At 49.1% G+C, this 15,282-nt stretch overlaps 1 protein-coding gene across 1 annotated transcript in view; it reads left to right on the forward strand.

Annotated features, from left to right (window-relative positions):
- Positions 1-15,282, forward strand: part of LOC138565119 (zinc finger protein 184-like) — a 252,517-nt gene that overhangs the window by 166,078 nt on the left and 71,157 nt on the right. Inside the window, exon 2 of the mRNA XM_069642956.1 lies at positions 10,138-11,357. Within this exon, the coding sequence (XP_069499057.1) occupies positions 10,169-11,357 (1,189 nt within the window). The 5' untranslated portion in view covers positions 10,138-10,168. The remainder of the gene's footprint in view (positions 1-10,137; positions 11,358-15,282) is intronic.

The following is a 15,282-nucleotide window of genomic DNA, read 5'->3' on the forward strand; positions in this document are numbered from 1 at the left end:
ACGGCAAACAACTTCAATTACAATTACTATAAGTAGATCAATCCCTTACCAATATTTCGACAAGTCTAGGTTCAACGGCACCACTTATTTGCAGACAGAGGTGAATGCTTTAACCTAGATGGCACTCTAATATTCGTTAGAACGGGAGAGAAAAGGCAGGGTATGAAACCAACTCGGTACCAACACTTTTACGAAGCAATTGCAAGGCAAGTAAGGCAGGGTCTACTGTGGATCACAAAGTTCAGAGGCCAGGCCCACTCGGAGAGAGGCAAGGCGATATGTCCCAAAAAGTATCACAGTGGAAATGCACTTCGAGTCGTAGCAAATTGTCACAGAAAGGTTGGACCAGTTTAGAACAGAAAGTTAAGACGGTCTAGAGGCGACCCAGGGGGAAGGTAGGGATTTAAGACACCCCACACTACCCGTCACAAGGGAAGCCAGGCGCACACAGTACCTTGTAAGTGAAGAGCCAGCTCCAGCGGGGGCAGTTGTTCCTGGTGGTGGATGCAAGTCGGGGCTTTGCCAAGAGATGAGATGGTCTCGTCGTCGAAGGAAAGTTGAAGATCGTTGCACCGCCAGGGAAGAGACCAGCCGCGGAGTGCTCCGTCACAAGGCACCACCTTTTGGTCGCGGTACGGGCTAGTGGCTATCCGGTTGCCGGGGTGCTCAGCACGGGCAATTCGACCACTACGCCTTGAAAGCGAAGAAAAAGCAAAGGGACTGGTTGTTCCCACCAGTCAGGGGAAGAAGAATCTCCAGCATGTAGATCACCTCTGTCGTTGGGAAGTGGTGATTCAGTTCAGCAGGGCTCCACCGGAGGTGTCGTCGTTGCAGGTCGGCTCAGCTTTACCCTCGTCGATTCTTAGGTCCTGTGGCGACTTCTGAAGATCCAGTCCCAAAAGCCCTGCTTTTATGCAAAAAAACCCCATTCATTCAGCCTAGCTGTCAATCAAACCATGTTAAGTGGTGAGCGGGGTGGCTCACCACTTGGGCCAATCACACCAGAGTGCGACTTGAGTTGGCAAGGCAACTCAGTCCAGGGTGCCTAAACCCCCTCCCACACCCCCTGTGGTACCCAGACAGAATGGCACCACTTTGGAGGGCTGCTGTGCAGAAGCCCGCCAAAAGTGGAACAAAGGGCTCAACCTTTGGTTCGGAGTTACAGAGGCGAACACATACGCCATTTTAAAAACCGAGTTCTGGCAGAAAATACCAACCGGTAGATTTATTTAAGACAAATAAACCGGCGGTATGTTAGAGGCTAACGTGAAAAAGTATTAGCCTCCAACAATGGGAAGAATCCCATAGGAATATATTCGGGGTCGAATATAAAAAGTAGTTTCCATTGCCGCCAGCCAAAACTCGACGAGGGGGGACGGGACAGTACCCCCTCGAACAACAGACCCAGGGGTAATCGAATTACCCCTACCAGTACATCCACAATAGGATGGTTTGTACTAGTTCTGTTAGTAAATTTGGGTCTAGTAAAGCCAATGGTGACTTTACATGCCCTGGGAGACAGTAGTCAGTCCCAGGGTATGGAGTCTATGGTGGGGATCCTCTAGGACACCCCAGTGTTACGGCACGGAGGGTGCGGTGTAACACACACACATGAGACCCTACGGAGTAAAAGACCCCATAGCCCATAGAACACATTGACATTCAAAGGAATTAACCACATTCATGTCCAAGAGTGGGAGAAAAGAGTCTCACTCGTGGCAGGATGGAAAAAAACAAACTCCAGAAATCCAGCAAAGCTGCTGGGGGACTCACTAGGTTAGGAAATTCAGCCTAAACAGAGAATTATCCCTAACACTGACGACCACATTCCTCCTCCCACACTGCCCCACCACAGCACAAGCCCACCTCACCACTGTACACGCCCCTGCCTCATCCCTGATAGCCACACTCCTCCTCCTTGCCCCCCACCACAGCACAAGCCCACCTCCCCACTGCACAGGCCCCTGCCTCATCCCTGACAGCCACATTCCTCCTCCCACACTCCCCCCACCACTGCACAAGCCCACCCCCCCACTGTACACGCCCTGCCTCATCCCTGACCCCACAATCCTCCTCCCTGCCCCCCACCACAGCACAAGCCCACCTCCCCACTGCACACGCCCCTGCCTCATTCCTGATGGCCACACTCCTCCTCCCTGCTCACCCAACCACAGCACAAAGCCACCTCCCCACTGCACACACCCCTGCCTCATCCCTGATGGCCACACTTCACCTCCCACACCCCCATCACAGTACAAGCCCACCTCTCTACTGCACATGCCCCTTACTCACCCCTTATGGCCACACTCCTCCTCCCTGTCCCCCACCACAGCACAAGCCCACCTTCCCACTGCACACACCCCTGCCTCATCCCTGATGGCCACACTCCCCCCTTCCTTCTCCTCTCACACCGCTCTCTCTGCCCCCACCACAGCACAAGCCGCTGGCTCATCACTGATGCCACAGATTCCGTTTTCTACCCACACACCACCTGCCCTGCCCTGCACACGCCCCAGGCTCATCCCTAACCCCATAGATTCCGCCCCTAACCCTCTCACAGCACAAGCCCACCTCCCTTCTGCCCAAACCCCTGGCTCATCCCTGGCACTACAGGTGTCACCTCCTACCCCCCATTGCCCACAAACCCACTCCACATGCCCCTGGCTTATCCCTCACCCCACAGGTTCCACCTCCTACCCCCCTTTCCCCCACCACAGCTCAAACCCACCACCCCACTGCACATGCCCCTGGCTCATCCCTCACCCCACAGGTTCCTACTCCTACCCCCTCTTCCCCCCAGCACAGCTCAAGCCCACTTCCCCACTGCACATGCCCCTGGGTCATCCCTGACCCCACAGGTTCCGCTCCTAACCCCCCAGCAAAGGTCAAGCCCACCGCCCACCCCACTGCAAACGCCCCTGTATCATCCCTGATACCACAGATTCTGCCTCCTTCCCCCTCCCCGCTTCTGGCCCCAACCACGGCACACGCGCACCACCCCACTGCACACACCCCTGGCCCATACCTGCCGGCACAGATTCCGCCTACTACCCACACACCCCCACCACAGCACAAGGCCACCTCCCCACTGCACACACCCCTGGCACAGCCCTGACCCACATATTCTGCCTCCTAGCCACACACTATCCTGCCCCACACCACAGCTCAAGCCCATCAGCCCACTGCACACGCCCCTGGCTCATCCCTGATCCCACAGATTCTGCCTCCTACCCACACTCCCCCTCCCTGCCCCCAGCACAAGCCCACCTCCACTGTACACGCTCCTGGCTCATCCCTGAAACCCAGATTCTGCCTCCTATCCACACTCCGCACCACAGCACGCGCCCACCTCCCCACTGTACACACCCCTGGCTCATCCCTGACCCCACACTCCCCCACCTTCTGGTAGAATGTGCACTCTGTTCAATTCTGGGGGAGCTGGTTAGGGCTTGTTTAATGTGTCTTTCCTTTTAGACATGGTACAGTATAGGAAATTCAGCTGGCATCTCATGTACAGTGTTCCTAGCTTCTGTTAGGAAATGTGCTTAAGTACATGGAATGATATCATGTGTTTTATGCTGGTCCGGTAGGTCCTTTTATATACTTTATAATTCTGAGCAGATCTTAATCCAATAGGACTCCCAAAGGCACCGCTTCACGAGCACAGGGGAGTCCATTCATTAGATGCAAGGTACAGTGATAGGAAATAGAGGGTGAATCAAGTACCGGCCCCTGATTGTCTAATGTCGCAGATTCTGTCTAAATGTCACTCTGCACCATCCGATGAGCACATCTTTAGCCTTCACAAGCCAATGCTTTGCTCCATCTCTGCACAATATTCCCAGTTAGTCCACGACAAGGTATCAACACCTGCATTGTGTGTTATTTTAAAAATGGACTGACACAGTAACTTGTCTTTCTACTACAGATAAATACATCAACACCTTTTACATTGTAATATTAGCTGTTAAGTTAGCACAGAGGAGACATTACGTACTTTACTTAAAAACCTGGAAGTTGGGCTCACATCTGAGCTCCAGAGAGAACTGGTCTATGTCATCAACCTTATATAGTGAAAGCATCCCTTCCTCTAAGGCTTGGCGTTTAATACCGGGCCTTGCAACCTTGAAAGGTCCTGCATGGTTCCAGGGCAGTTTCTAGTCCATTTGGTGCCGAGGGCGAAACAATGAGATGCCATGGTAATGACACAACTGGTGCACAGCCCCCCTGAGGAACACTACCCCTCTCCCCCAGCATCAAAACATGGCTCCGCCAGTGGTGACCCTCCTTTGTGCCGCCAAACAGAAGTACCCTGCATGCATGGCTGCAAATTCACTGCACAATTTTGGTTTGCTGGTATTACGAATTTTGATGTGCATCGGTTCCATTTGGTATAGATGGAATTATACCACATGCGGTACTAGTTCATTACTGCAGTTGTAAGTGGAGGCAGCTTCCCCACCTATCAAGTGTGTTTTTCTTTATTATGAGGGACAAAATTCACAGTTGTGCAGAGTGGGTAAATAGGCGGTATTCCAAAACAGTAGTTGTTTCACTGTTACCCCACAACCTATGGTGAGTATGGTTAGTAGTTATCCCTGGAGGAAAGAAATATAAAACGAGATGCCAACTTTGGTTGAATATGTGAGTGAAAATTAAGTATATCTTCACTATGGGCACTGGGCATTGTGCAGTGTAGCCGCTTGGACCGGTGTGTGCATATGGGTATCATAATTGCCAGGTTCTCGCATTTCCAGTCACCCATATTGCCATCTCACCCATTCTTGACCCATCAGAGCACCCCCTCACCCCAAACCTCTGCTGCTTATCGATCTCCCCGTACCCTGCCTCCTGACCATGCAATCTGCGTTTTCCCTACTCCCTGCAAGCCACTTCCTGCATCCTGCCCTCCTTAATTCAACACCAAGTACTGCTCCCATTGTGCTGGAAGCAGAGCTTCAGTAACCCGGAAGCGCAAGCACACGTGAAAGGGAGCTGAGCTCCATAACTCCCTGCCGAGTGCTTAGAAATAACAGGGGCTGCCACAGTTTGATATTACTGCTTGAAAGAGCTAGCACAAAGAGATCCAGGGGCATGTGTTCTCGGGCGGGGAGGAGAAGGCAGTATTAGCATGGGTAGGCAATGGGTGGGTAAATCACCAAACCCCCACAAGCTGTGCATCCCTCCGCTCATGCCATCTCCTCCCTGGGTATACACCAATGCGAAACAGTGCTGCTGAAAAGCTAAAACCAGAAAGGATTCCACACACGTTTTTTAAAAATTAAATAAAAAACAAAGCACTGGCTAGTTGGATTGTTCACAGCCTCAGCATTCGTTTGATCTGGTGAGACCACAACCGATGTGGATGTCAAAAAGCTGAAGTCTGAGAAACATTTCTATTGTTTAAGGAAACGCTTGAAATTTCTGATTTGATATCATGACGTCAAAGCCCCCTTCAACCTTGATGCTTATGTCTGAAGTAAACAAATGTATGGGCTAGTGGCTGCACCATGCTTGTGAAACGGATGTGCCTGTTCTCCTTCTAAAGCGAGTGTGCAAGAGAAACACAAAGCGGAATTCTGCATTGCGTCAGGGATGAAAAACCGAAAGACCCCAGCTTAATCCTTGCTAGAATGGTATGCAGTGCAATTTCTGTGCTTTTAGCTGTAGATTTTAATTCAGATCAGTCCTGTTAGACAACAGACATACCGAAGAACTTGTGTTGCCCAGAGCAAGTGGGCCATGTGGTGGCAAAGGTGTGGGAGTCTCCAGTCGGTAGAAAAGCTTCTCTGGGTGCCGGTGTGAAGGGAAGAATGCCTGGCAGTCGAGCAGGGCTCACATTGGAAAACATGCCGGCCTTGCGGGCAGAAAGGAGCTGCGAGGGCCTTCAGCAGGAGCTGCCATCAGCCGGTGAGTGTCAGAGGGAACACAATGTTACAGCGGTGCTCCAAACAGACTGGAATGGAATTCCAATAAGTGCCTATTGAATACCGAACCAAGCAGAAACTTGCAATTACGCATAACTAGTTTATTATAAATATTGAAGTGCATAAAAACGTCCAATTGAACATAAATGCATCATAATTACCAGACAGAATGGAAAGTATGAATTAAGCCTAATGAATGCAATTTAAACACTGAATTGAATAAAAACCTGAAATCATATGTCTTGAATACTGAGTGTTTGTACTTTATGAACAAAACTAATCTTGTTAAAGAGTGCTCCAAAAATGCGTCAAGGCCACAGACTGGCGAGTGGCATGTCCTACATGGTGGCAAAATAAAGAGTTTGACGAGGAGAAACCAAAGAAGTCTAAACTTGCACATAAAGCCAAAAGGCCAGCAAAAAGCAAAAAAGAATTAATTGCAAGTGACTTGGTCCACAGGCGCAGGAGCTGAAGAACCTGTGTGACCCAAAACCTAGGGATCCTGGTTGCGTGATCTATGATGGGTGGACCGTGTGCACGGACAACTGCGCCTCCATCAGTGAGCCCTGAATAAGTGTGAGATAAAGGAGAAGTATTGTGTTATAACATAAAGGATCAAAGTGGCTGAGTCAGCTCTCCTCCCCACGTTGGACAGCACGGCGTAAGGCGGCACCCATTGACAGGATGACACACTCTGGCTCATGTTCTCAAAACAAAGGCAGTTCAAAACATGGATCGAGGCCCGTCTGACCTTCCACGCTAAAGTCACTTATTCCAGCATTCCAATGGTTCTTTCACAGTTCAGCAAAAAGTTCACATAGGTCTCTCTCTGTCGGGCTCGGGCCTTTCAATCAAGAAATACCTGATTCAACGCAGCGCTCCCTCATCCGGGCTCGGACCTCGCAATCACAGCACTTACAGGGGTTCCCTTTCACAAGCGTCATTCACATTCGTTGGGGCTTCTTACCCTTAACTTATCACACTTATGGTCTCCCTCAGCCGGGCTCAAACCCTTTGCTGATGTCGAAGACTTTCGAATGTGCGAGGCCTTCACCATAGACCTCCACAGGACCACTTTGAGTTTCTCTGCAGCTCACACACACTCTTATGTTATTTGCCACAGTGTCTCTTGGTCTTGGTAGTTCAGTACCATAAGCACAAAAGTTCAAAGAAATATCTCTCTTCAAGCATTCACCTTTTCACTGCCCTTTTGCCGGGGTTAATCTTGACCATTATGCATTTCAGAGTTGTTCACTTTGCTGATTTATAACAAAACATTTCGCATTTCGCAGAGACTTTCGAGTGGGCTACTTCCTTTTCGCTCGACCACTCCGCTACTCTGTATCACTAGCTTCACAGCTATCAGCCACTTAAAAGTTCATCACAGGTTAACTTTTTTTCGCGTCTCATCAGCATGTGCGCAACCTTCACTTGTTAGATCCTCTGTTGCGGCTTCAATTTTTCCTTGACACAAACCGGCCTTTCACGTCTTTCACTAATTTGCCGGTTGTGCGCGTTCCTTTCTTGTCTTTGCGGCTTTGATTCACGAGTCAAGGTTAATACCACAGGCTTGGTCTCGCCTCCCCAACTCTGTTTTTCACCCAGGAGGGTCGCTGGCGTCCTTGAAACACAATGCAGGTTTCTTCTTGTTTGCGATTTGGCTTTCTCTGCCTCTCCTTCATGGCTTCCCAGAGACGACAACCTCCTGCAGGGAACTTCAGTGTTTCTCTACCCTTTGGCATGTTTTTCAGTTGTATGTGATTAAAGTCCAGTGCCTGACTCTGCCTGATCCGATTAACGGGACATGTCCATTGAGATATGTAAGTGGTTGCCTCTTTACTCTAAGTCACCCTCTTCCTCGGCCCAGTGTTTCTGTAGAAAGGGAGGGGAGAGTTGGGATGTTGGAGGCTCCTATAAAATGGGATGGGGCATGGGTACGGGAAAAGGGATACCACATCTCACCATCGGTTGCCTCACTCCCACTCCCCTATGGCCCCTCACTCAGGTGATCCTCCCACACTGGTCCACCCCCAGGGTCTGGATCCAAAGGTGCAGTCCATGCCCTGAGAGAGAGAGATCCCTGGGGACTAGAAAGTGAGACACCCTTTGGTTTCTCATAGAAAAGACTAAAATAAACTTGTTGGAAGTGAAGTGACATGTAGAGAAGCCCCTCAACGCTAACACCAGAAAAAATACAACCTGCTAGGTAAAAAGGCCCAGCACACCTCTTGCAAGAAGAAAACGTTTAATTCTCATAAAAACAAGTACGCAATACTGTGGTAGAATCAGCACAAGCATTTGTTGTTGAAGGTAAAAGGCGCCTCAACTGACGTACATGACATAGGTTACAAATCCACATAGCTGGTTGTTGCGACCGTATAGATAGGCGGCCTGCTCCAGAGGGGATGCCAGTCCATTGGTCCCAGCTTCGCCTCTTCCTGTTCTTCACTGTGGGATCCTTCTTCGTACGTCATCAACTGCCGGGATCCCAATTGCCAATTATAAAAAACAATTCAGCACATCTCCCATCTATGGCCTAATGTGCACCTGGTACTGCAGACATGGACGCAGAGGCTACTTTCGCGGTCACACAAACGCTAAACATCAGCTCGATCCAGAAGCGTCAACGCTGTTCCAGTTTTTCCCACCCAGGCTTACACTTGTTACTTCCCCCCCTAAGCACTTGCAGCAGAAATCACAGGGACCCCAGGTTGGGCAAACTCTTTCTGCTATGATCCTTGTGATGGATTGGTACGCTACGGTTTTATGGTCAGTGGTCTGGGATTGACGAATACACTGGAATGCTGGGGTTTTGGGACAGGGGCATCTGGGCACTATAACTTAATTTTTGGAATGGTGAAGGTCGGAGGCTCATGCCCTCCTTCTCGTGGGATAGTGTTTCACGGGGAGCTCTCGGCCCCCTCATGGCCTTATAGGGCATATTCCTTCTGTGTTACAAATTCTAATAGTATGAGACAATGAAAGGTTTATGAATCTCTGCGGATTTGGTTGTACTCACTGCTGCCCACGTTACACCTCAACCTGGCGTGCCCACACGTATTGCCCTGCTCTGGGCTCAGGCCTACTGCCCTGGCTGCACTGGGGCACTAGGCCTCGATGTCAAAATGGCTGATTGTTTCACAAAATGGCGTTTCACTCCCAGCACACACTACATCAAAAACCGTAAATTATAATGGCCATAGGGCCGGTTCTATTGACACCTTTGCTGCCACTATGGGTCTGTCCAATTCCCAACATTAGCAGACTCTTAAGCCTCCGCCGCACGCAAATCCTTTTGTGGGCCTGAGGTGATAGTCCCCGCTCCCCAACAGAAGTCTTTCTTGGGGAAGGGCACCCCTAGACTTGAGGAACTATATACTTTCTCTTGAGAACGGATCCTCAAAACCCTTTGATACTTTGTGAATTGTGTTGTTTGGAACTTGGGGAAGGGAATCCTGAGGACTATTTGAAACTGTGTTGCTTGAGACCTTTTATGGAACTTTCTTGCACTTGGGGAAGGGAAGCTGAAAGGAAGCTGAGAGCTGGAAGAAGCTCAGACTTTGAGTTAAGCACTATTTATTTTGGTAGTAACAGACATACTCATTATTTAGCTTCAGATGTGAGGTCAAGAATAGGTTTTGGACTGACTTTTAAGTTGAACTCTATGACTCAGACTTTCCCTAGTGTTGTTTAGGTAGGGGAATCCCACTGTAGTGTAGGACAAGTTAGGCCTTCTGCCATCATGACATTTCAGTTAATAAATATCTTTTGTTTGAACTTTAAGTCTCTGTCTTGCTTCATGATGCCGTCACAGCTCAAACATACCAGATCCCTGCCGTCAAATTACATTTCAGAGCAAAATGAGCTTGTATGGTGTTCCCATGAAATTCTAGATCGCCCCTTCATTTGCTTCTTCATAGATTACTACACTTGTTACCCCTCTACTCTTGGTCTGCTCTTCTGGGGACCCTATCTGGGCAGTACCGCTTTTAACAAATATTTCTGCTGTTCCTCTGCTCGGATAATCGGTCCAAATATTTAGCTGTCTGAATAGGGAACACATAATGAAGGAAGAACACATTAAAATCAAGTATTGCTTGTGTTTATGCAATTTTCTAAAATACCCTCCACCTCCTGAAACCCTCAGTTGGACACGCCATTTTTTTGATCGTTGCCAGATTTGTTAACAGTGTACATTTTCCCTCTGCAGACACCCGAGACCTGGATATCGAAACATCTAAATGGGAAGAAGGAAAGTCCAGCACTTGCCTGAGCGCGCAGCAGCAGCACCACCACCACCACCACCAGCCAGACCTGCCTGTAGTGTTTCTTTTGTAAGAGGCATGCCTGAGCTTCGCTTCCTGCCGGAAGACTCTGTAAGGCTGGGGCCCGATGTCTGGGAAAGGGTAATACCTGGAGAGGTTGGAACGCTCCCAGCGTCAGATACCTCAGTCAAGAGCCCTTTGAAAAACCAGCAAAGTGTTTTTGAGGCTGAGCCCCCTGCATGGAATGGCACCGGCATGGAAATCTGTGCTACGCTACAGCACCTGCAGGCAAAAATGGATTGCTTGCAGAATACTCTGGAGGACATGCCCCTTAAAGTTTCAGAGATTATGAAGCAGATCTGGTTAACAACGGGTCAGGAGTACCTGAAAAGACATGTGATGCCTGCGGAGATGGTCAGTCCTGCAACGGGCAGACACGGTGGTCTACATGGATTTCTTCCACCTCCTCTTCAAGACAATATAGTGGAACCCAGCCTGAATCTTGAGCAAGTGTTTACTGATAGCCTGGGGCAACATCAGAACCACTGCCCTCAACCGGTGACTACTGAAAGGCAGAGTCAACGGAACTACTGCCTACAACCAGTGAGTACTGATGGCCATAGACAACGGAACCATTGCTTACAACCAGTGACTACTGATGGGCAGAGCCAACGGAACCACTCCCTAACACCAGTGACTACTAATGGGTCGAGCCAACAGAACCACTCCCTACAACCGGTGACTACTGATGGGCAAAGCCAACAGAACCACTGCATATCAGCAGTATTTGGTGGTTTTCATTGCCAGCACCAGAGTCAGGCGATGCGTCCAACTTGCATTGATAGACCGAGCCCAGAGGAGAGTCTGTGCACTCAACCAGTGTTCACTGCCCGGCTGGACCCACATCAAAAGCTGAAGCATGAACCGTTGAGTCCTGAAGAGAACGGACAGGAGAAGAACCAAGTCCTACAGCAGGCTTTTTATTATGGACCGGGACCAGATCCGAGCTGCAAGTTAGACCTGTGGTGTTCAAATGGACTGGGCCCAGCTGAACCTGCCATATCCCTGGCATCAAACTCTCTTCCTGCAGTTGAAGCTGCCTTCATAGGCTCCTTGACAAGAAGAAATGCAAATTCAGAGAGGCCTCTATTCAAAGCCATCCCGGGTATGTTTGTTAAACCAACGATTTGTGTCTTGAATAGGATGTGCACTGATACTGTCATTTGACACACCTTATTTTATTGAGCATTTGTAAGGCGCTTTATAAGGCAGAATTGTGTTTCAAAGCGCCACAAAAACCTAAATGGGAAGGGAACAGGAGAAATAATGACAATGGCAAAAACAGTAAGTATACAGTCGTGGTCCTAATAGGACTGGTGACATTCCGACGTGAAAGGAAGGGGCAGGGGAGTGGAGAAGTGCTGGAGGAGGGTCCGGAAGGGAAGTGCTAAGGGGAGCCAAGGATGAGAAACTCAGGCTAAGTGCTAGTGCAGGCGACTCCCAAGGGTGGGGTGTGGAGCCACCAAGCAGGGGCTCGCAGGGCAGTGCAGTTGGGGGGGAGTGGTATTGATTGGACGGAAGGGCCGGGCCACCTGTGAGATTCATGAGGATCAGGCCCCCGGTCACAGCGGCAGTGGGGTGATTAACAGGGAAGGGAAAGGGGGAAAGATGTAGAGAAGAGCTGAAGGAGGTCTCGATCAAGTCTGAGTGGAGCAGGGAGGCTGTTCCAAAGGGAAGCACCAGCCGAGTAGGGAGACATGCCTCCCGCTCTCTGCTTGGAGAAGCATTTGACAGAGAGTTGGAGTTGAGGAGCGTAGGGCTCTAGGCGGGGAGTATTTAGGGAGGGAAAGTTGGAGACCGCATGGTCCCAGTCTCCAGAAGGCCTTGTGGGGTATACAGAGGGTCTTGACTTTGATCTTTGCTGCCACCGGGAGCCACTGGAGAGATTTTAGGACTGGAGGGATACGGTCACTGTGCTTGAGGCCAAGGATAAGTCTTGCAGCCCTATTCTGGATTAGCTGGAGGGGGCGAAGGGAGGAAAGAGGGAGATTGAGAAAGGGGCTGTTGCAGTAGTCCAGCCTGGAGAGGACCAGAGCTCTGGAGGCATTGAGCTTCTGGGGGAAGGTGAGAAAAGGAAGAATGCCTCTGAGGAGGTGGGATTTCTTGCTTAGGGACATGATTTGAGAGACAAAGGGGTGAACAGAGTCGAAGATGACCCCAAGGTTTTTGGCCTCACAGTATGGTGCTGTTAGAGGGCCCACAGAGGGTGGCCTGAGAGGATCTCCATTTTATTGGCATTGAGACATAGATCAGTCGCTGTACACCTTGCCTGAATGGCGGACAGAGGAAGAGGGGGATGTTAGGCAGAATCCCGTTCAGTGCCCTTAGGGACCACTACACACAATTAAGATTACAGGTGGCAATACAAGTTTTACCTTTGGTACAAGCCTGTACTACTATGTTAAAGTGGTAGCAGTAGCAGAGCAGCCAGGCTTATCTCAAGAGTATATGAGCAGTAGCAGAGATTATACAAAGGGACCATAATTACTGTGACTCAAGCAAACACTGACTCAAGGTTTCAGGATAAAAAAAATATAAGTACATTTATTTTTAAACCATTTGTTATAAACACAACACTTCTATTAAATTCAAAACCACACATAAAATACACTACAACTAACCAATTTACTTTGTACGGTATAAATCAAGGTAAGTACCCTGTGTTTGAATGGATCGGTGTTATGAAACAAGACACGTTACCGTGAATACGATTGCGATCACTTTTTGACAGTTCGGTCTACTAAATAATCGCGTATCCGTGGCAAGAAATGCTACCGGGGCAAAAACACACTTAGCACCTGAGATACCCAGAGGGAGTTGGGGGTAAAAATCATAGGCAATATATTAGTTAGGCAGACAGAATCGAAGAACACTCATAGACATGAATTCAAGAGTCAAAGGGCCGGAGCCAGAGTCAAGTGACACCGGGTACCTGTTGTCGAGGATCACACAGTCGGACAGTTCACGATTCAACGTAGCCAAGAGTATTTTGATATTGTCAATGTTCGGAAGCAAAAGTTATAAGAAGGAGGGAAAAGTAAGGACCAGCCTTAAGGAAGAGAAATAGGGATTCACCCAAATTCCTCAAGCAGGACACAGTACCTTTCTCAAAGGATGAAGCTGGTGCCACGGCAGTTGTTCCTGGTAGTTTCCTGCAGACCCACGATTCCTGGAGCTTCGGCACGAAGAAGGACAATGAGGGGGTCTGCACCACACATGGATGAGGCCGGCAGCAGCGACGATGAATAAAAGGTTCACTCCTTAAAAACAGGAGAGGCTCTTCAGGTGGCTATCCAGACCACTACAGCAGGGTGCAGCGGTTTCGACCATGAAGGGATTCCTCTGACTGAAGAAGAGGAGCTGGTTATCCCCATCAGGCTCAAGGGAAGAAGACTCTGGACTGGATCTTCTCTTAGTCGTTGAAGGTTAGATAGCTCAGGACTGCAGCAGGGCTTCACCGGTACGGGATAGTTGCAGCAGTCGACCTCTCCTCCGCTTCTCTTCGGTTCCTTGTAGTTCCAGTGGCGACTCTCTGACTTCCAGCCCAAGAGACCTACCTTTTATGTGAAAATCCACCATTCACACAGCCTGGCTGTCAATCACCCAGCAGGGGGGTTGTCCAGCCCGGACAACCACCTCAGCCAATCATGAAAAAGTGTGATTTGGGTTTGCTAGGATACCTTGTGCAGGGGGTGACTATACCCCTCCCTCACATTCTGCCCACCTAGACACCCAGAGGCCTAGAGGAGGGCTTCTTGGCAGAAGCCCGCCAAAAGACAGTGAACAAAGGAGGCAAACCTGGTTTGCCGCGCAAAGTAAAACACAAGAAGGGGTTTAACAAAAAGAAATGGGCGACTAAACCGCACCGGAGCCAAAAGAAAAAGTATTTGGTCAAGCGGGTTTAAGTTCGAGGCTAATACAATAGCCTACAATACTACCACGTTTATATAAGATAACAGCGGTAGAAAAGTTTAGGGTAGATGCCACTGCCACCAGCCAATTTTAAATGTTAAAAGAGTGAAACAATGCTCTAGGAGGTAAAGTTAAAAAGTGCTAAGAATTAACCCTTCCAGTACTCCATGTAAGATGGGGTGTACTGGATCTGTGGTTAATTTGACTATGTAAAGTTAATGGCAACTTTACTCTTTTCTGGGGGACAGTAGTCATCCTCAGAAATGGAGTCGGTGGGAAGTCTTAACGACATCCCTGTGTCACTGCACTGAAGGTACTGTGTAACACACAAAAGAAGGGGGCCACTGAAGTGGTGTACTCCAGAGTCCAGAATCATAAAAACAGGTAAAAGGCACATAGCAAGCCTGGGTAAGAGTGGGGGAAAAGCGCTCAATCTTACCAAGTGGAAAGGAATAACTCCAGAGATCCAGCAAAGCTGCTGGGGGACTCAATAGGTAAGGGAAATTAGCCATGAAATGAGAATTCTCCCTAACACGGCCCCGCCCCCCGAGACTAAGGGACAGGAGGATTTAATCCACTCCTGGATGGTTCTCATACCTCTAGTCGGTTACCAACATCCTAGAGTGACCATCAGCATTTTGGTGGTGACTTCCTGCTCTGTGTTCAATGGAAATATCAAATCCTTGCAGGCAGATTGACCATCTGAGTAACTTTGGGTTTTCCCCTTTCATTTGCATCAGCCATCTCAAGGGATGGTGGTCAGTCTAAATAATGAAGGTAGATCCATACAAGTATGGTCTAAACCTCTTCAGTGACCACACGATAGCAAAACATTCACGTTCTATTGATGCCCACTTTGTCTCAGGATCCTTTAACTTCCTGCTGATGAAACAAATGGGGTGTTCCCTACCTTTCTCATCCAGTTGACTAAGGACTGCACCTATACCTACATTTGAAGCATCAGTTTGTACAATGAAGGGTTGGTGATAGTCAAGGGCTCTTAGGACTGGAGCTTGACAAAGGGCTTTCTTCAGACCTTCAAAGGCTTGGTTGCACTCCTCATTCCACCTGACCTTTTTAGGGAATTTGGGAGAGGAGATGACATGCAAGGGAGAAGC

This window comes from Ambystoma mexicanum, chromosome 1p (assembly GCF_040938575.1).
Source record: "Ambystoma mexicanum isolate Mex_15411 chromosome 1p, UKY_AmexF1_1, whole genome shotgun sequence".
NCBI lineage: Eukaryota > Metazoa > Chordata > Amphibia > Caudata > Ambystomatidae > Ambystoma > Ambystoma mexicanum.